Here is a 21215-nt window from a genome sequence, read left to right on the forward strand (position 1 = left end):
CGCATTCTTCAGCAGCTGTTAAGCAAACTTGCACCACCATGACAGCACCTATCATCACCGGCATGGAGGGACAAAATGTCTTCACTCTCAGCACTTCTTACCTGATCTCCACGCCCGGCGAAGGAAAGCAAAGGCAAAAGAAAGAGCTGCCCTGGAGCCGACTCTGGCCAAACCTTCCACACCTTTACTGGCCGGACGAGGGCTGAAAAAAATACGAGCACATACAGATCAATTAAATATCATCATATTATTATTATTATCATTGTAAAAACTTTACTATCAAACAGCCAGCTGAAGCCCAAATACAGAAGATGCATTGGATTTCTTCTGTGTGTGTGACTTTTACTTCTTCTAGAGCCTATTGACAAAAAGTTTCACCATCTTAGCTCAAGCTCAACTGAAGAGCTAGGGAGGCTTCAGAAAGGATGAAAAATCCACTACTGCACAGGTTTAAGTCCATTTGATTTATAACACAATGAAAATTAGGAATTTGTCACAAAAAGGAATGCCTAAGAGAGATCATTTTACTTACAATTGTCTTCCTTTCATAAATGCTGAAAGCCAAAAACCAAAAATCTATTTAAAATTTGATGAATGGTTCAGCCCTAATATAATCGCTGTGATGCAATCACGGGGCAGCAACAGCAGATCCTAAAATGAGGCTTTCAATTAGAAATAAAAAACCAAGTCTGCTAATAAAAGCCTGGAACTAAAAGCCCTGCACAGTAAATATGGAGCACATTTAGAGTACGGCCTACATTTACTATGCATACGAGAGACCTATTGGAGCATGCCTAAGAGGCTTACTTAAAGAAAACACAGTGTGCACTCACACTGAGCTGCAGGGTTTAACTTTCAGTGACTGGGATAGACACACCACAGTAAATGCAGTACAATAGTTAAGAGTATACAGTACTGTTTACTCTTACTCCACTTCCCCATCAAGAAACTTCAGAGATGGGTACCGGCTATGCAGCCTCAGGAGGATGAAACAGCTCCAGCCGAAGGTTACAAAGCTACTGGCACAGGCGGTGAGCACTGATGCTCGCAAATGCTAACAACATACACGACTAGGGATGGGTATCGAAACCCGGTTCTTGTTGAGAACCGGTTCCCACTGTTTCAATTCCTTGGAATTGTTTGCCATTTTTGCAAACGATTCCGTTATCGATTCCAGTCGCCCCGAATGACGTCACCACGTTGCGGAGCGTCATTTACCTGGCAGGAAACACGGCGCCTAAGAGGCTCAAACGCTCAAAAGTTTGGTTATACTTTACGAGAACGGATGACAACAGGGCAACTTGCAATACTTGCAAAGTAGATATTTCATTTAAAGGAGGAAACACTACGAATATGCAAAAGCATTTGCTCACAAAACACGTGATGAACTTAAATGAATGTCGTGTTTTTAATTCCGCTCCGGACTTGTGAATCTCAACCCAGCAGGAGCGGTAACGTCTGCACGTCCTCTCCCGTTAATACGGCAGGTAAATACGTAATCAACTAACAGTGCATATTATGTTAGCGCTATCTGCCCTATTACAAAACCTGCCATTACTGTGCGCTGCATTTAGATGACCATGATGAGAGAGACAGAGTCTGGCTGGCAGTTCTCGCTTCAGTCTACCGGTAGCGTCTCCTTTCAGGCCAGGATAGACGAATGTCACCGAGCAGTGACTAAGTTTGTGGTCAAAGGCTTGCACCCATTTGCCACAGCAGATGCCCCCGATTTTCGGTAAGTGAATGTGTTTAATTGTAGGCAGGGACATTACTGGATATTCTTGTGTAATTGCTACAGAATAATTTATGTTATACTTTGTTATTGCTACAGAAGAATATTTATTTTATTATTTTACATTTACAATTTTTTTTCCTGAGGACCCTGTGACACCCCATTGAAGAGCCATAGGCTGTGGATCTCTTAAGATCTCACTGTTGGGTTTGTAAGGCCATGTTACTCCTAAATTTCTATCTTGTTCAAAGAGAAGATATAAAACAAAGTTCTAAGCTAATCGACCTTAGTGTTCTCCTTTTTTAAAAAGAATCGATAAAGAATCGAATTGTTAAACAGAATCGAAAATGGAATCGGAATCGTGAAAATCTTATCAATACCCATCCCTATACACGACCTGAGCTTAGTGACTACTACTGGTTTTATATGCATCCCTGATCAAACGCAGCTGATTTAAATGGTTAAATTACCTCCTCAACATGTCTTGAAGTTCTTCAGAGGCCTGATAATGTACTAATCATTTGATTCAGGTGTGTTGACCCAGGGTGAGATCTAAAACCTGCAGGACGCCAGCCCTTGAGGCCTGGAGTTGGACACCCATGCGCTACACATTGCCATACCCCTCAACCACTGTGGGCTAGAGAGAAAATTTAAAATGGTTGCTGAAAGTTGAGGATTATTATTTTTAGTCCATTTTTAGTCCATCAGTCATGTATAAATCTTGGCACAGACTCAGAATGCCTCATTCATCGACTTCAATCGTTGCTTTAACCTGCAGCATGTGCTGTAGAATACATGAGTGTATAACCTTCCAGATTACTACACTTGACTAATTGCACAAACCCCACGGACCAGTTCACTAGTCCAATGTGGCTTTACAGCTAAGGATAAAAATAAATAAATAAACAAAAACAAGACAAATCTTAACACAAACACACACACACACACACACACACACACACACACACACCACTCCAACTCTCTAACTCTCTAACTCTAAAAATATTCATAGTATGAAGGTCAAGTTTTGCAAGGCGTCATTGTACAAAAAAGATCAGCTGAGTCTGAAGAGGTCAGAGGAGAGGAGCTCATTGACTTTCCATGGAATTACCCAGTATCTAAATCTGCCTCTGTTCTCTCATAAGACCAATGTTTTGTGCACAATTCCTGAGAAAGGAAACATTTTTATTTACCTCTTGTTGTCAGCAGCTGGCAGTGGTGGGCTGGGGGGTGTCTTCCAGCGGACCTTGTACTTCTCCTCCATCATGCTGTGGCTGAGAGAGATGAGATAGCGCTCCAGGATGACGAGACGCTGGCGCAGACGCTGGGCAGACAGGGTGCTTTTGGCCATCTGAGCAGAGAGCTTCTGCTGGTCCTCAACCAGAACCATCAGGCAGTCCTTCAGTTCCTTCTCATCTACGCACACACGTAGGGTTCAAAGATAAGAATAACAGTAAAAATGAGTGAGTGCACTGGCATGTCATTTGTTTATGACCAGAAACACTCAATTTGTAAATAAGCTACAGGAGTGAAGTCGCTAGTTCTGAGTGCTAAATCTGCATATCAGCTGTTCAAACCATTTTTTGCCATTTATAAAACATACTCGTGCATTTCAATAATTTAAGAAGCTGTCAGGCATTGTTACTAGCTAAAGAGGTCATGACACACTTCCTGGGATTTCCCTGTCTTTGGTCCATTTTAATGTTTGTTTGTTGTTGTTTTTTTTTTTTTTTAAAGAGCTGCAGAGCTACACGGGCTTTGCTGCTGAACTGCCTAAAACACCCCATGTAATATCTCTACAAAGTACCTGCTCAGCAGCTTACCTGAATGATTGAATGAGTTGTTGTCTTGTAGCTAAAGTCATATCTACTACATACATTTAGTATGCTATTTTATTATGTTTTTGCTTGATTAATTAATTTAGTTACTTTATCCTAAAAAGATTTGCTTTACTGTATCAGATTCAGCTTTTTTTGTGTGCATTTTTTGGGCAATTAGTTGCCATCTCAAGTGTGAAGGAGTTTAAGTAGGCTCTCATTCACAGTAGGGGAAGATGGAGTAGGAGACTGGTGGATTGGTGTGACATCTGCAGTGATGTTGACGCTGTACTGATCTGTTATGATGGAGATGGCTCAGTGTGGAAGTAAAGCTGTCAATTTATTCACCGATCTATGTTCCTACTCATACCTATGGTGACAAGCTGATACAAGTGGCGAATATTAGCTTAGTGTCTGGGCTCAGCCTTAGAGAGGAGTGGAAGAGCCTAGGTGAGGAGGCTTGGGAATGCTTAGGCAACCCTTTGCAAGAGCTGGAGAACATGGCCAGGGAGAGAGGTCTCCGTCTAGGCTGCTAATCCCAAACACAGACCCAGATAATTGCTAGAAAATCGATGGTTGGCTCAATGAATGGACTAAAAATAACACTGAAACTAATAAAGACTTAAGTGAAACGAGCAAATGGACTCATTGTCTAATAAGTTATAGCTGACAAATCATCAGGCAATGAACATCCTGAATAATCATCCTTTTAGGCCCATCGAATGACCATAATTTACAAAAAGAAACATGTCGTACTCTTCAATTACCTGAAACGAGCAAAAAACTAAACTCATCAGGAAGTCCCACCCAGCTGGACATTTAAATGAATGCAGATTTAATACCCCACTTCCAACCCTGGGTATGGCAACCTAAGCTTTTCGGTTGGATGCTTCAGGGTTGCTCAATTAAAAAATAAAATCAATTAAAAGTCACACAATGAAAGATATTTTGTCCCACTGAGTTTCATCACAGTGGGTCCTGAGTTCTGATCTGGCTCAAAAGAAAACCTTTTTGTGTCTATACAACAGTGCTGCAGGGAAGGCGAAGTGGGCCAAAATAGCAGTTCTGAAATCCACTTAAGCTTTATGTAAGCCAGACTGGCCTGAGGTTGTATGAGCCACACAGCAGTCAGCTGTGCTCAGCTGTCAGAACAGATATGGATCGGAGTCAGACTCTCTGCTCAGTCTGCATTCCTCACAGCTGAAGAAATATTAGACTCTCAGGAAATTATCACATCTTTAATAAAAATCTAACAAGGGACAGAGAGGAAACCTGCAAAGATCTCACATGTCAACATCCTGACTTCAACACAACAGCTCGGGAAGTTACAAACACACAACGGGAAAGCAGGAAGCATGCAGTTTGAACTTTAAGCATCAACGACAGAGCACTTGTCCATGCAGCGATCCAGTTACACTCACTGTACACACCAGTCCAACTTCCTGTCTCAGTCAATAATAAAAAAAAAAAAGAAAAAAAAAAAAAAGGAGGAAGCAACCAAGCAGACAGTTGCAAGATTTATATTAACTGGCCCCCCCATCCGCCTGCTCAGTGCTTATCTCCTGCCACCATGAACTGTCCCACCCAGCCCCACCAGTAAACACAAACTGGGTGAGTCTGTATCCCACCGTGAACCACGACATAATGCCAACTAAGATTAAACTCTGCAGGGTAAAAATAACCACTCAGACCAGCAGACTTTAGGTTGTCATTTCAGTTTCCACACCTCACGTGCCAGCAAAACACGCACACATCAACAGGGTCAGACACACCGACAAACAGCGAGAGATGAGCCGTTAGCTGAAACGAGATTTATGTAGTTGACATGTAGGTGTTACGAAACCCTCTGCTGTCAGCGTAGTATTAATTACCCTACTTGGAAACAGAAAGGCGTAAAATGACAGGAGTCACAGGGGGAGAACGAGACTGCAGCAGGAATTACTGCATAACCCGACTTTTAAACTCACTCAGGTAGTTTTCTCACCTGGCTGCCGTCCCCAGTCCCATGTCTCAATGATGGAGTGATGCACGGACGTCGACGTCTCCTCCTCTTCTTTCTTCTCTTTGTCATTGGGCTCATCCTTCTTCTGAGCTCCAAAACAGTCAGTGCAGTCTTCTATAAAGAGTCAGAAGAGATTAGGATGTTAACCTTCATCCTCAGCAGCAAGGTTAAAGCACTGCTGCCTGTCCCAGTCTCAAGTATCAATCCTCAGACGGCGTGGAAATAGGTGTCACATGTCACACATAAATACCTGGGTGAGCTGATTCTTCTCCGTTGAATGTTATCTCCTCATCTTTTACCATCTCATTCCACATCTCACTCAGACCCTCTGGAGAAAAAGCTCGCTGCCAAAAGAAGGAAGAAAAACACAATCAGTGCAGAACAGAACAGAAACCTCTGCTTTTATTAATGCTGCATGGAGACATATTTGACACCATCTAAAAAAAAAAAAAGTTTTTATCCACAGCGAAGGGAAAATTTCCAGCAGTGAAGTAATTTACTCGAAAACAACAATTTCTACTTACATACTGTGACACCCCCCCATCACAAAAACTCCTGACCTGAGCCAGAAAACACAGTGGTGCGTATTAATAGCTTTTGGTTTGTTCTCTAGTCACTTCTGCAGACACATTTCCATCACGTTATCAGAGCACAGCAGCTAATATGGATCCACTCTGATCATTCATTGATCCAAAGTTTTTCCTCAGAGGGTCAGACTGACTTAGATACAGGCTGAGTTACATGCTGAACGAACTGTGATAACAACACAAATAATATCCTACTGGATAATCCTCTTATTTTGAAAATTCAATTGCTGCTAACCATTTAGCATTTCCCATCCTGTGCTTCACTGCAGGTAGTGATGGGATACTTGGTTGGATCCTCTCTGGATCCTCACTCCAACCAGAACCTGCAGCAGCTGGAGAACTGCGTCATGAGAATTTTTCTTTAAGGGTGCTGAGGTTGGATCAAGATGGCCTGAACATTATTTTCTCCATAATCAGGTCATTCCACATCATTTGCCTGCATTTTATTCCTTGTTAAAAAGAGTATACACAGAGGTCCTTTCATCCATCTGTGCAGCCTTCACCACTCAAGAGTACAAGAATAGCTGTTTTATCTCCGAGTATCAACCGACTGAAGAAAAAACCCATTTGTGTGTCATCCGTTTAGTGCTACAACACACATGCATGACACTGGTTTGCTCAGAAAGATTTACAAGCTGAAAGCCAAATGTTTCCTCATTCTTAGACAGATTTGAAACCCATGTTAACTCAGAGACTGAGCAGACGTATAACACTAAAGCTGCACTTCCTTCAGTGCTGAAAGAAGCTTTTATGGTGGGAAAATGGTGGGTTCTCAAATCAAGTCCTGATTGGATGATCCAAATTCATTTTCAAGTTCAGGGTAGAGAGACTGCAGCCTGTTAAGTTCGTGGTGTATTCACTGAGAGAGCTCATAATTACTAACAACAAGGTTTGTTTGCACAACACAGACATTCAAGAAAAGAAAAAAAAGAAAGATTTTCTGGTGATGTACTTTATTACAGGCTGAATCAGAAAAACAATAATCATCTGCATGAGGTCTGATGCAGCTTTCAGGCCAAAGACTGCAGATATGTAATCAGGACTTCATGTAGACTTCTACCTCCATAGAAATTTTCATAGTGGCCTCTGTAGAGCCATTCTGTATCCTACATGCCTCAGGCCTAAAATCAAAAATGTAATTTTCGTCCATTCTGATGCATGTGTGAGGCACAAACTAATAAATAGAGCAATTCCACTCAAGCCCTAAAAATAAAAATGTAGAGGAAATGTCTCTGGTTTTAGTCAGAACTAATCTCGGGAGGCTCTGCTGCAGATGTTTACTGCCCTGTGAGTGAACTGTCTGTATTATTGTAATGGACCGTTTTTCTGTTTAAAACCTCTCAAAATCAGGCTCCAGAAAAACACCAACTATTACATATAAAAGAAAAAGTGACACCAACACCAAAACCAGTTAAAAACTCAACTAAGTCTGAACATTTCTTAAGAATAAAAAACTAAAATGAAATGAACAAACCCTCTCCACAAAGTAAGTGAAATTAAACTTAACTGAAAACTAAAGGTTTCAAAATATAAAACTCTACTAATTCTGGTTCTGTCATGACAGCAGTCACTCATGTAAAATACAATCAATAAGGCACCAAGATTCTGAAATATTTAGAAAACAAAGAAACAGCTAGGGGACCACAATGAGTATGACAGATTGACATGGGGTAACGTTTTCCCAGTTAATCCAGAAAATTGATGTCACAGCTGAGGTAAAGATGAGAAATATGATGAAACTTTACTTTTCATCTCTTCTCCCCAGTCACTTGACAGATCAACAACAACAACACAAAACCCACCACGATAAATGTTATTTCGTGCCACTGCCTCCTTCTCGTGTACATACCTGCAGGTCTATCTTCAGCCATTTGTCATGAAATCTCAGCTGAGCATCGAGGGTAAATGATGGAGAAGGCATCTTTCCCTCTCCTCTCTGGGCTGCAAACGCAGCCAACCTGCAAGAAAACCATGCAACAAGGAGTGCTATAAAAAGACAATTTAATAAAGTCAATGCAAGGTGGGAATCCACAAATAATGACAATGTAAGTACTTGAAGACGGGCTGAGCTTTATGACCATCAACTAAAAACTTTACTTTCCAGGTTTGTTTCAAGTTTTTCCTTCACATACTATCTTTTTAGTGACTTCATCCCAGGTAAAGTCAGTAAAATCATTAAAAACATGTCTGTTTTTATCCTGACGATTATCGCTGAAGTGAAATGAAGTGAAGACAATTAGATGGATGAGCTCAGCGAGGTAACGAAGAACCAGAGGGAAAGCAGTTTGATGTGCTTTAAGAAGACCTTTCTAGTAGGGGTGGGCAATATATCAAATATAATGGATGGTGAGTTTCACGAGTTTTTCCGCATATGATGGCTAAAATGGTTTTATCGTAACCATCGAGTATAGGTTGCCATGGAAATATTAAGCTGTCTGCACAAAATTTAATATGTTTTTTACTACCAGATTTACTACCAGATAGGAAAACATATGGGGACATTAAGAGTTAGATACCTGAGTGGAAGACTCACAGTTGCTTGCATTTCATAAGGAGGATGTCGTACAAAATGCAGTAATTTGCAAAACATTCCATAAAACTGTTACCGCAAAAGGTAGCAGTACCATGAAATTATTCCACCAGCTGAGAAGTCAACCACTGCAAAATAAAGACTGTTTTAAACTCCGCATGTGAAGGTCTTCCCACACACCGAAGAAAAAATTAAATAAACCAGCTGTGATACAACGGCTATCGGTGAGAGAGTAAGACTGATTCCGTGTTATTGTATATTTGTGGCTGGTTCAGTCAATTTTGGTTGGAACGTGACAGAATTTGCAGATTGGAAACCTGCGAGATCTCTGCTTTTAGACAGTGCGCAATTTGCTTGGTTACAAAAAGTCGAGTGAGTTTGTGGTTTTGTTTTTTGTGTGTTTAGGCACATTTTGCAAAATTACGTAACTGCTCTTTTAATTGTTTGTAGTTTTCACTGTGTTTGGTGGTTGTAGAAATGGTTCACATGAGCTTTTAACCGAGATTTTGAGGTGTCTGTGGATGCCACACATGCCGATCTTTACATGAAAAACTTGATTTCATGGAGGCTTAAAACTGCAGCTCACCCCCTTTGCCCACGGTACCACGGGTGCTGGGGCTCAAGACATATCACGATATATATCGTGTATCGCAACAAAGCCAAAATATATTGTGATATTAGATTTTCCTCATATCGCCCAGCCCTACTTCCTAGACCACAGTAATTACATCTATTCTAGAGTTTCCAGGTGGAAAGGAATGTGAATCTGAGTGGAATTGCACTGCTTGTGGTATAATCTCAAACATTTTCATGCAAAGCAGTGTCTCTGTTAGCTGTTTGAATGTGTCTGTGTTACTTCTCCTCCATCATGGCTATTCAAATTAAGTTGGAATCCTCACACTATTTTGATTCCTTCACTGTCTGATGCAGAAGTCATCCAAGTAACTCTGGCTGTAATAAATTGACCACACTCTGCAAAACATCTGTTCCTCCTGTGCTGCCTGATTCTGTAATACCTGCACTTATCTTTTAGATAATCCATAAATATAATGGTGATTTACACTGTTGCTCATATAGCTGATACACAGGTATATCCTCCATTTAGCCTGTTTAGTAACAAAATTCATTTCTTTCTTCAGTTCAAAGAGTCCAGATCTGAAGCTCTTTTATTCTGCCTTCCAAATCTGACCTGTAACCTGAATAAAAACCTTGAAAATCTGCCCTCAGCATCAATTTGAATGTGATCTTTGACTCTGAGCTGTGCTTTCACACACACAAATGAATAAGGCTGTACTGGCTAGCCTTCCCCAGCGAAGAAATACATTTAATAATTTTTTTAAATCATCTTTTTTAAATCATCTTGATAAAGTCATCCACTCCTTCCTAGCATCAGGTTTACACTTCCATTCCATTCGCTTCCGCTTCTCCTTTTCAGGGTCGCGGGGGGCGCTGGAGCCTATCCCAGCTGTCATAGGGCGAGAGGCGGGGTACACCCTGGACAGGTCGCCAGTCTGTCGCAGGGCCAACACACAAGGACAGACAACCATTCACACTCACATTCGCTCGCACATTCACACCTAGTGGCAATTTGGTTTATCCAATTAACCTATCCCCACAAGTTGCATGTCTTTGGACGGTGGGAGGAAGCCGGAGTACCCGGAGAGAACCCACGCAAACACGGGGAGAACATGCAAACTCCACACAGAAAGACCCCAGCCTGATGTTGGAATTGAACTCAGGACCTTCTTGCTGTGCGGCAACAGTGCTAACCACCGTGCCACCGTGCTGCCTAGGGTTTACACTTAATATATAAAATTTCCTCTACTTGAATCTGTGCCAAAAGTCCCGCATCCACCTCAACTGCCAGAGATGAAACCACATCACCATCCTCGATGCCCACACTGGCCAACTCTTAGGTATCAAATAGATTTTAACTTAAAATAATTACTTTTAAAGCCTGCTTACGGATTTAGTCAAACCTTATGAACCTCAGGTCACACCCTCCTAACTGCTTCTAAAGCTTGTCTCATTACAAAAGGAAATCACTGTTTGCTGTTAGAAAAGGAACTGAGACAAACGTGGGATCTACTATAGATGACTGCCATCACACAATGGATATGGTAAATGGTAAATGGCCTGTATTTATATAGCGCTTTAATAGTCCCTAAGGACCCCAAAGCGCTCTACATATCCAGTCATCCACCCATTCACACACACATTCACACACTGGTGATGGCAAGCTACATTGTAGCCACAGCCACCCTGGGGCGCACTGACAGAGGCGCCCCAGGATATTTAGAAAAAGATTATTTTTCTTCTTCTTTTAGCAGTTACCACATCAGATCACCTGCCTCAACCTCACTCTATCCCTATATCCTCTGTCACGCCAACCCTCTGCATATCCTCCTTCACTACATCCATAATGACGTCACTTGGGGTCCTTCTGCCAGACAATTTCATCTTCAACATCCTTTGTTCTATATGTCCACTAACCACTACTGTAGTGGTTTACATATTTGTCTGACAAGATCATTGGATGGTCCCAGGAGGAGACTTTGGGCTGCATCAGAAAGATAGAAATCTGCTAAATCAAACGTGCTTAACATGCTTAATTATATTTATTTTGTGTTATTTTACCCTACTAGCCATTTTTGTCATGCTGCATTTATTCTACTTTATGTAAGCCCCGTTTTTACGACTGTAGTTCAGTTTTGTTGGCTGTTTGACACAGAAAGTAGTATACCATAACGACTATACTAGTTTAGCGTTTTAATATCATGCTAATGCTACTTCGTTTTATATAAATATTCATCTGTGTGCGGAGAGTGACAGTGAGGAAAGCTCTCCATAGCCAGGTAATATGAAAAGGCGTGCAAACAAATGGGAAACCTGGACTCGATTATTCACTGACAGATGATGCATAAAAATGTGATTAGGCAGTAAGTGGGTTGAGCTTTAGCAGCTGGGTTTGAAAACCAACTTTACATAAGACATGAAAGACTCATCCATAACAGGGGTAGTTATAATTATAACCTAATCAGGGCATAAATAAGCCGCTGAATGACGTTAAATAACATGAAGGTGATTATGATTTGGGGCCAGAAATGTTTCAGCTACATAAAACGCTGGGAGGAAAACAGCAGATCGCGGCATTGCATGCTAGCAAAAGCAGTGATAACCTTGATGTTTTGACGCTATTTCCCCACACATGATAACAAACAGCAGTCAGAAAACACCGCACACTGACACAGCATCACTGAGCTCATAAAGCTATACCTAACGCTGGGCAGCGTTAGCTCGGCGCTAAAGCTAATCACCTAGCCTGCTAGCACTAGCCCGTGCTAAAGCAGCTCTCCTGCAGGCGCTGATAAACGAGCTGCTGTGAGCTGACACCGAACCGAGCGACACGCAGCGGGTCACGGAGCTCAGTAACACAGACAGGAACATGTCAGTTTTCAGCACCAACGCTGCAAATTACCTGCGGTTTCTTCTCAATCTGCTCTCGTCCCCTCAGCTGCTCTACTGCATTAACGAGACCTTCATTATGGGCTTGATTGACGGGTCGCGAACTAGTGCACGAGACATGGAAACAAATTACGTAGTTTTAACTGCCTGCTTCAGTGCGATGCATGTGTATCACCACAGCGTACCCACGGGCGGGGTTTATTGCGCAAGAGGCAGCAATGTTGATTCCACTGATTCCAGTGCGGCCGCCCTGCGCGCACAGAGCGGTGTTATAGAATTAACGCTACTTTCAGACTTGAGGCGGGACATAGGAGAGGCTGGGCTGACCTGGAGTGAAGCTGAGATGTCCGCTGGGTGTCGCTGTGACTCAAAGAAACGGGAAGTAAACAGAGCAGCAGTAATGGCCTCTGACTCAGGACTGCTGGCAGTTTCTTCTCAAAATCTGGGAATAACAATAGCTATAATATCAAGTTTCATTAATGGGTCGACATTTGTGCTGCAGAAAAAAGGGATACTACGTTCCCGCCACAGAGGTAAAGCACAGAAACAGTAAACGTGGCTGTTTGTGGAATAATAGAGACTGACTGAAGTGTTGAATGTTCTCCAACAGGAAGGTCGTACCTCACAGATGTGGTGTGGTGGAGTGGGACACTGTGTAGTGAGTATCGTTTACAGACTTGGTGTGTTATTTAGAAAATCATATGTCTCACACACCTGTCTGTGAATCTCTGCAGTGATTACGGGTCAGGTTGGTAATTTCCTGGCTTACAATGTGGCCCCTGCGGTGGTAGTTACTCCTCTGGGAGCCCTGGGAGTGCTGTTTGGGTGAGTTCAGTAGCTCGTCATTTGGTTGTTTGTTTCTTAAGTTGTCAGCTCCACGGGGAATCTTTTTGGGCTAAACTACAAACATCATACAGAAGTTTTAATCAACTCCTCATGGAATTGGGCTATATATGTACAGCATACGTCTTTAATGTCTTTATAGGTCCAACTATACATCTATATAACCCCACTAATATTTTTGTTCAATTCTATATAGTGCCAAATCAACCACTCTTCTTGCTATATTTGTTGTTAAAATAGCTAAAAAATTTTCTCGTCTGACCGTAATACTTTTCTCCAGGAAACATTTGACTTGTCCACCTGGGCATTTGCAATTTTAAATCAAGCTGTTGGAGGTTTTGATTTTGGAGCAGGGGTTTCTATCTTGGTGGTTCCCTCTCAGTTCATGGTGATGCTGTCGCCAAAGTGCTTGCTCATAGGGGGTCATATGATTGTTGGGTTTTTCTCTGTACCTATGAAGCGCCTTGAGGCGACGTTTGTTGTGATTTGGCGCTATATAAATAAAATTGAATTGAATTGAATTGATGTAAAATTTGCTTCACCGTGTACAGCGATGCTGGTGTTCCAACAGGTTCGAGCGTATGGCATGCTTGAGCCTTGATGGTTCCTGGGTTGTTCCCCCAAAATACTTACCAATTTCCTCTCATCCAAGGGAGACAGTTTTGGTCTTCGTTCAGACTTTAGCAAAGTGGTGACATATAGAATAGAATAGAATAGAATAGAATTCAACTTTATTGTCATTGCACATGCACAGGTACAGGGCAACGAAATGCAGTTTGCATCCATCCAGAAGTGCTTTAGTGATATAGATATATTACAATATATATTAGCAATAATATAGATATGCAAGTATATTACAGAAATGGGTCTATTGTGGTATGTTATAATGTACACGGTATGAAGTATGTTGTGAATATTCTATAACTATAGGTATGTACAGGCTGTAGTGAGTACAAGCTATGTACAGGATATGAACAGGATATAAATATGAAAAACTATACAGAATATGAAATAAATAACTTTACAGAAATCTGATTTATACAGCTATACAGAAATGGGAACTATGCAAGTTGTAAACAGTTGTAAGGTTAAAAATTATTGTATGTACAGAATGATTATTTACACAGAGCTATACAGTAGTGCAGTTAAGATAAGTGAGGGTGTGGGATAATTTCTACAGAGGCTGTATAAAGTGCTAGTGGTTGTGAGTGGTGGTTCAGTCCATGTTATTATTGTGTGTTTGAGGGTACGGTTGTCCATTGTGGGTGTGTGTATGTTCAGTCCATGTGTTAATGTGGGTCAGATGTCAGGAGGCAGAGTTCAGGAGTCTGACAGCTGTGGGGAAGAAGCTGTTCCGGTACCTGGTGGTCTTAGTCCGGAGGCTCCTGTAGCGCCTCCCAGAGGGCAGGAGGGTGAAGAGTCTATGTGATGGGTGACTGGGGTCTCTGATGATTTTCCCAGCCCTTTTCAGACACCGCTTCCTATAGATGTCCTTTATGGCAGGAAGTGGTGCTCCGGTGATGCGCTGGGCAGTTTTCACGACCCTCTGCAACGCCTTCCGGTCCGAGGCAGAGCAGTTCCCGTACCAGACTGTTATACAGTTGGTCAGGATGCTCTCGATGGTGCAGCGATAGAAGTTCACCAGGATGTCTGAGGAAAGGTGGTTCTTCCTCAGAGTCCTCAAGAAGAAGAGGAGCTGGTGAGCCTTCTTGACCAGCTTGGAGCAGTTGGTCGTCCAGGTGAGATCCTCGGAGATGTGGACTCCCAGGAACTTGAAGCTGCTCACACGCTCCACAGCCGTCCCCTTAATGTGGATGGGTGGATGTGGGTCAGCATTCCTCCTGTAGTCCACGATGAGCTCCTTGGTCTTCTCAGTGTTAAGCAGCAGGTTGTTTGTGTCGCACCACTCAGCCAGACGATCCACCTCCTCCCTGTAGGCGGCCTCATCGTTGTCGCTGATGAGGCCAATCACCGTGGTGTCATCTGCAAACTTGATGATGGTGTTGGAACCATCAGCAGGTCTGCAGTCGTGGGTGAAGAGGGAGTAGAGGAAAGGGCTCATCACACAGCCTTGTGGTACACCGGTGTTCATTGTGATGGTAGATGAGCAGTGGTTATCCAGCCGGACATGTTGGGGGCGGTTGGTCAGGATATCTGAGTAACTTGTATTTATCTACGGTTGTTTGAAGTGATAACTCTGCAGTTGCTTAGAAATGGATTCAAGAGACCTTTTCAACTTGTGTAAAACTACATTTATTCTTAGATCTTCACTGAGTTTCTTGGATTTCCCCATTGTTCTGAGTATTGGTCAGTCTATTGAGTGTTGTCAAACAAATCCTTTTTAATGCTGGCAAACAGAAACAACCAAAGTCAGTCATGACCACTAACAAGAACTTAACAGTCCTTGGCCTTGTCAACTTCGTAAAACCTGCAGCATCACTTATTAAAAGATTTAAGTGAGTGTATATGTTTATTTGTGTCTGTATCTATATTTTTGACTCTGTCTGGATTACAGAAAATCCAAAATTAATTCAAACTTGTGCGCCCAATTCTTCTTTTTTGAAGTCGTTACAGATTTATGTTCAAAGAAATAATTAAAAGCCCTAAATTACCATGAAATTCAAGCCCATAATTAATGTACGGAAACACTAGGAGCACTTTCTGGATTCAAATAATCTCTTTTGAGGCGATACACGTAAGCTTAAACATCAAAGAACTCAAAGTGACTGTCCTTTGAAACGGTGGTAAAATGAAGCACAGATGTTCCTGCACACTGTCTCAGTCACCTGCTCATGCCTCTCAGTGTAAGTGTGTTGTCCCCGGGGCTGCTGCACAGCCTGCAGCTTGTATCCTGTCTGCTGCAATGATGGGAGCTGGATCTGCCCCTGCTAATGAGAAGCTAGATACACCATTTCATTTACCCAGTAATGCTTAAATTTAAGTTAGATTTGGCTTTTAGAATTTTAAAAAGTGAACAGGGTGGGGCCTAGTAGTGAGCTCTGTGGAACACTTCCTGTGACTCGCCACGAAACCAGACCAGATGTTCACACTTACAGCATCGTATTTTGGCACACATTTATTTCAGTAAAAACAAATCATAAACTCTCACGGGTCACTGACCAGGTAAACAAAAAATTGGCACCACACAGTGTCAGATCTCCACCCAGGCAGTTGGACATAAAGTCAGCACTATCATACAAGATGGTGAATGCTGCATGGCTCATTTATACTCAGGCCCGCCATCATAAGTTCCCTGCAGCCATATAATGGTTTTTTTTAAGCATCACATGATGTTTAATCTTGCTGTGTGGTGTTTATATTATATTATATATATATATTATATATATTATATATTAAAAGACAGAAATCTCAATTTCTGACAGCAGAATGTTTGTGTTACTTTAACCTGAGAGGATGAAACTTCTCGCCCTGTTGTTAAATCAGTTATTTCTGTTGCACTTTAAGACATAAATTCCTTATATCCTTATCACTGCCACACCTCTCATCTGACAGGTATGTTACCTGAAGTTGTAAATCTTCTACTTTAGTTAACATGCCTGAAGTTGAAGATCAACTGTAAAACTGATAATTTTTTTTATTGTTTTAAAAATAAAATCATGTCTGTCAGTCAACGCCAGCATCTGTAAATCATATAACTTTATGAAACTGGATCACAGGTGTAGGTGTGTAAAACTGTCGGGACACAGCCAATAAATCTCAGCCATTCCTTTCAGTAAAGGTCCTCTTTATTTGCTGATGGGAGTCAACAGTATGATTAATACTTACAGCCTTTAACTGTTGGTAGTATTAGTGTATGGTTTAAATGATACTGCTGCAACCAGGGGTGGGGGAACTCCAGGCCTCAAGGGCCGGTGTCCTGCAGGCTTTAGATGTGTCCTTCACCCAACACAGTTGATCTAAATCGCTAAATGACCTCCTCAATATGTCTTGAAGTTCTCCAGAGGCCTGGTAATGAACTAATCATTTGATTCAGGTGTACTGACCGAGGGTGATATCTAAAACCTGCAGGACACCGGCCCTTGAGGCCTGGAGTTCCCCCACCCCTGATTTAAACTCTACAAGAGATGAAACTGTTTAAACACTTTAATTTCTTGAGCGTGTGTGTGTGTGTGTGTGTGTTTGGGTGCTGCAGGGCTGTGTTGGCCTCCTGGATCTTGAAAGAGCATTTAAACATCCTGGGGAAGCTTGGCTGTGTTTTATGCTGCTGCGGCTCTGTGGTGCTCATCATTCACGCCCCGACAGCAGAGGCAACTTCAAGGCTGGAGTTGGAGGAGAGGCTCCTCGACCCAGGTAACACAGAGGGGCTCTTTATTTGCTGTTTCCTTCACACAGATTATGCACTTAATCAGTCATTGTGTTTTACACCAACATTATATATGTATATGTGTATATACACTTCCTCATCTGGCTGATCTGTTGTATCCAAAAGCTTTTCTGTAGGCCATTAAATACCAATACACACTACTTTACTTTGCAGACAGTAAAAAGGACTATAGTTAGTGTGTAATACAACCTCTCTACACCTGCTCCGATTTGTGCTCCTAAAATAACTCATCGTTTCTCTTGTTGTCCTGCAGTGTTTGTCACATACGCCCTTGTGGTGGTCCTGCTGCTGATCATTCTCATCGTGTGGGTCGCTCCGGCTCGTGGCACGTCAAACATCATGGTGTACGTTGCCATATGTTCCCTGCTGGGAAGCTTCACAGTGCCGAGCAGCAAAGGCCTCGGCCTGGCGGTCACGGACGCATTCGGCGAAGGCCCGTCAAGCGGCAGGGCTCGGGCGCTCTTCCTGGGCTTGCTGGGCACGCTGGCTGTCAGTATCCTCACACAGTTCTTCTTCATCAACAAGGCGCTGGAGTGTTTCAGCTCCAACATATTTGAAGCGATTTACTATGTGACGTTCACGTCCACCGTGATTTTAGCTTCTGGTCTTCTCTTTAAGGAGTGGACCGCGCTGACTGTAACAGACAGCCTCGCCATACTGTGTGCTTTAACCACGGTGTGTGTCGGGGTTGTTTTACTGCACATTTCCCAGGAGGCGCTGATTACATGGAAGAAAAAAGAGGACAAGTCAGACTGATTCAGATGCCTTTTAATCCTTTACATCGCGTCTGTGCCAAACTTGAGTTCCTGAGACTTTTTTCTACCTCCAGTTTGAATGACCAAAACAACATAAGATATATAATTAGTTTATTTTATCTTAAATATGTTTGAAGTAACACTAGATATGATGTTAACGCTTTCATCTCGTTAACCCTCAATCAGCCGAATTATCTTATGACACCTTTTATCTTAAAGAAGAATATATTTTTAATGTTTCTCTCTGTTTCTCTAATGCCTTTATCTACGACTGAGTGAACTTTAACAAACTCTAAATCAACATCTGGTTTGGGGATATGGAATTCAAAGATTTTGTGCAGAAACATTAAAAATCAGGGTCCCTCTTTCTGCTCTCCATGTGTTGTCCACGATTCACTGTAAAATATCACAGTTTAATGAAAAGAAACAGAAAATTTCAATCATATCAAAGCTTGCAATGTTAAAAACCACCTTCCAATCTCCTCATCACACCAGTGCTCCAAATCCTGTTTTTGTTTGTTTTGTTTTTTAAAATGAAAACAAAAGAAAAGTTGGAGGATGTGTAGACTGACTGAACGTTTTCATGCTTGAAAATATCTCAAGAGCACTGGAGTCATAAATGAGGCATTTCATTACAAGCTTAAATGTGGTCTGAGGACCGACAGTTAATTTGTCACTGTTGTGTAAATATCTGTGCTTCCTTTCCTCCAGAGTCTTGCCCATCAGGCTTTTACAGGCTGTCTCAGTTCTTAGAATCACCTACATGAGTTCAGGGCATCTGTAAATTATTGAAGGTAACTCCAGAAGCTGCCTCTTCAGCTGCGTGGAGGACGACTGAGTATTCTGTGCAAAGGAGAATTTTGTAACATTCCTTCTCTTCTGTGGCCACTCGCTGTTTACATGAGTACATTAAAACTTGAATAAATTAATTAATGTTCTACTTTCATGCCTGGTTATTTATGAGTCATTCCCCCTGGGATTACTAACGCACAGACTCACAGAGCAAACACACCAGCATGTGAACATCATCAGAAGCTTTTCACAGAAGAACAAACACACTTAAGATGTGCCTCCATCAGTGTCAAACCCTTTACTTTATATCCACTTTAAATGCAACTGTCTATAACCCATAATCCCCTAAAAGAGAGACCAATTAATACTTTTAAATCACAAAAGATCAGCTAAATTCAACTGAAATAGCTTACACATCAGATTTTCATTGTCTTCTGTTATTTAGAGGGAAGGAGGCTCCTGTCCAAATATTTCACATGATGTACAGCACCAGTCAAAAGTTTGGACACACCTGAGGAGCATGGATGCTTCTCTGAGATTAAGTTTAAAACTGTCTCAGGCACACAATGAATCGCTCTGACTATCACACCAGTGAACACTGGGTGTTAAATTCTTCATAAATGTGAAGATTTTTTGAAAATATTGATTTGTTAAAGTTTGATCTAAACGAGTAAAATTCAGAACATCGATATGAGATTTTAAATGAAGTAATCCTGATCAGTCTTTAAAGGGGCACTTATGGTTTAGTTTTCCTCTCACTGGGCTGTCACTGATTTATTTTTAAAAATTAATATATTTATAGGAAAGTAAGTGAGGATTAAAATACACTGATTTGGTAGAAGGCACAATTTCCTGGTTCCTGGTGTAGAAAGCTCAGCTTACTGGAGGTAACTGAAGGCTGTGATTTTATTGTTATCATAAAATATTAAGAGTAGATAATGAAACGTGATAAACATGACGAGCACCTCCACACTTATGACTGTCTTCTAACCTTCTCTTTTAACTTAAACAGCCCAATAAACTTGTTTACTTTGATTATAATGTCTGAATACAATTGAATGTATATTACATTCATGCTTGAGTTTGTAAGCTGTGCTGTAATGCAGCTCAAACATGAAAGTTTGAAATTCTGTCTCATAATCTGAAGATTTCAGGAGACAGTCTGAATAGTTTGCATAGACGATCAACTGAGTTGGATATTATTTTAGTTAGTCAAACATAACAAATATAAACTACATGTTTGAATAAATGAATAAGTTCCTTCTGTCTTTTTAAACTGTACTGAGACACTTTCTCATTTTCTGTTAACCAGAGAGTGACCCAGCGTGGTCAATTATGACTCCGCACATATTTATGGTTCCCTGTTCTGCAGTGAACCATGGTCATCAGATTTCCTGCTGTAGAAGCCTCAGATCTGAGTCTTTTTGCACAAACTCTTTGAAATTTTCCACATTTTCAAACCAGATTTTTGAAACTGAAGCACCCAAATAACAAAGGATTAAAAGCACCCTGACTGTGAGGACTTTAGTGCAATCAGATTATTCAGTTTATCTCAGGTTTGGTGCTCAAATCAGACCAGCATACTGCGATCTATAGTTCACTCAAACATTCAGTTAAAAAAAAACTTAAAATGTGTTTAAAATGAAAAATTATATTATGATTTTGTTCACATTTTTATACCCAAATTCAAGCCAGCACAACAGACTCCTCGGAGAAGTCAGAAATTATCCGAGCATAGGATTCAACCACTAAAACGCATTTTTCTGATCAGGAATGCAAGCAAATAACTGGAATTTGGCATCCTTGAAAATGTTTTATTAGGTGTTTTCTTATTTGTTGTAAAAGAACAAATTTTAAAATGAATGGACAAAAAAATATTTTTAGTGTTACAATATTATTATTAAATAGCCTGCGTATACTGGTGGATTACTTATTAGAAAAACATAAAAATGATTTTGGTAATTACCAATACTGTTCATTTATGCCATCTGTGGTATAAACCTTACCCTGGCTGGTGGTTTAATGAACATTGTTAAGTACCGAACTGCAAGTTTTTATGTCTTTATTTCAAAGACAAACATTTGTATGCTTTTTTAAACCGCTTAATTAATTAATAACATTAAAACATCTATAATGTCTGCCATAGATGAGCATATATAGGTATGAGAAACAAAGACAGGCCATTTAAAAAGATTTCTCTAAAAACTTAGAGGCTACTTGCACTGGACCACCAACGTGGCAGGTTTCAAAGGAAGACATTTAAAATACATTACTTTGGAAAATTACACCAAAATGTTTTGAAGTGAGACCTGTCTGATTAGAAACCAGGTTTGCAATAACATTAATT

The 21215-nt window shown here is 41.1% G+C and overlaps 2 protein-coding genes across 5 annotated transcripts in view; one reads left to right on the top strand and one right to left on the bottom strand.

Annotated features, from left to right (window-relative positions):
- Positions 1–12286, bottom strand: part of herc2 (HECT and RLD domain containing E3 ubiquitin protein ligase 2) — a 52456-nt gene extending 40170 nt beyond the window's left edge. For all 4 annotated transcript variants that reach the window (XM_013275073.3, XM_013275072.3, XM_019351461.2 and 1 more), the window contains exons 1-6: positions 12147–12286; positions 7988–8096; positions 5802–5895; positions 5534–5665; positions 2926–3148; positions 102–202 (exon numbers count right to left, since the gene is read on the bottom strand). In XM_013275073.3, the coding sequence (XP_013130527.1) occupies positions 102–202; positions 2926–3148; positions 5534–5665; positions 5802–5895; positions 7988–8059 (622 nt within the window). In that variant the 5' untranslated portion in view covers positions 8060–8096; positions 12147–12286. The remainder of the gene's footprint in view (positions 1–101; positions 203–2925; positions 3149–5533; positions 5666–5801; positions 5896–7987; positions 8097–12146) is intronic.
- A 144-nt stretch (positions 12287–12430) lies between these two features.
- On the top strand, positions 12431–19017 carry nipa1 (NIPA magnesium transporter 1). Its single transcript, XM_003451376.5, has 5 exons — positions 12431–12666; positions 12744–12791; positions 12868–12958; positions 17130–17287; positions 17575–19017. The coding sequence occupies exons 1-5, from the start codon at positions 12477–12479 to the stop codon at positions 18075–18077; spliced, it is 990 nt and encodes a 329-aa protein (XP_003451424.3). The 5' UTR covers positions 12431–12476; the 3' UTR covers positions 18078–19017.
- The last annotated feature ends 2198 nt before the right edge of the window (positions 19018–21215 follow it).

This window comes from Oreochromis niloticus, linkage group LG23, assembly GCF_001858045.2.
Source record: "Oreochromis niloticus isolate F11D_XX linkage group LG23, O_niloticus_UMD_NMBU, whole genome shotgun sequence".
In the NCBI taxonomy this organism is placed as follows: domain Eukaryota; kingdom Metazoa; phylum Chordata; class Actinopteri; order Cichliformes; family Cichlidae; genus Oreochromis; species Oreochromis niloticus.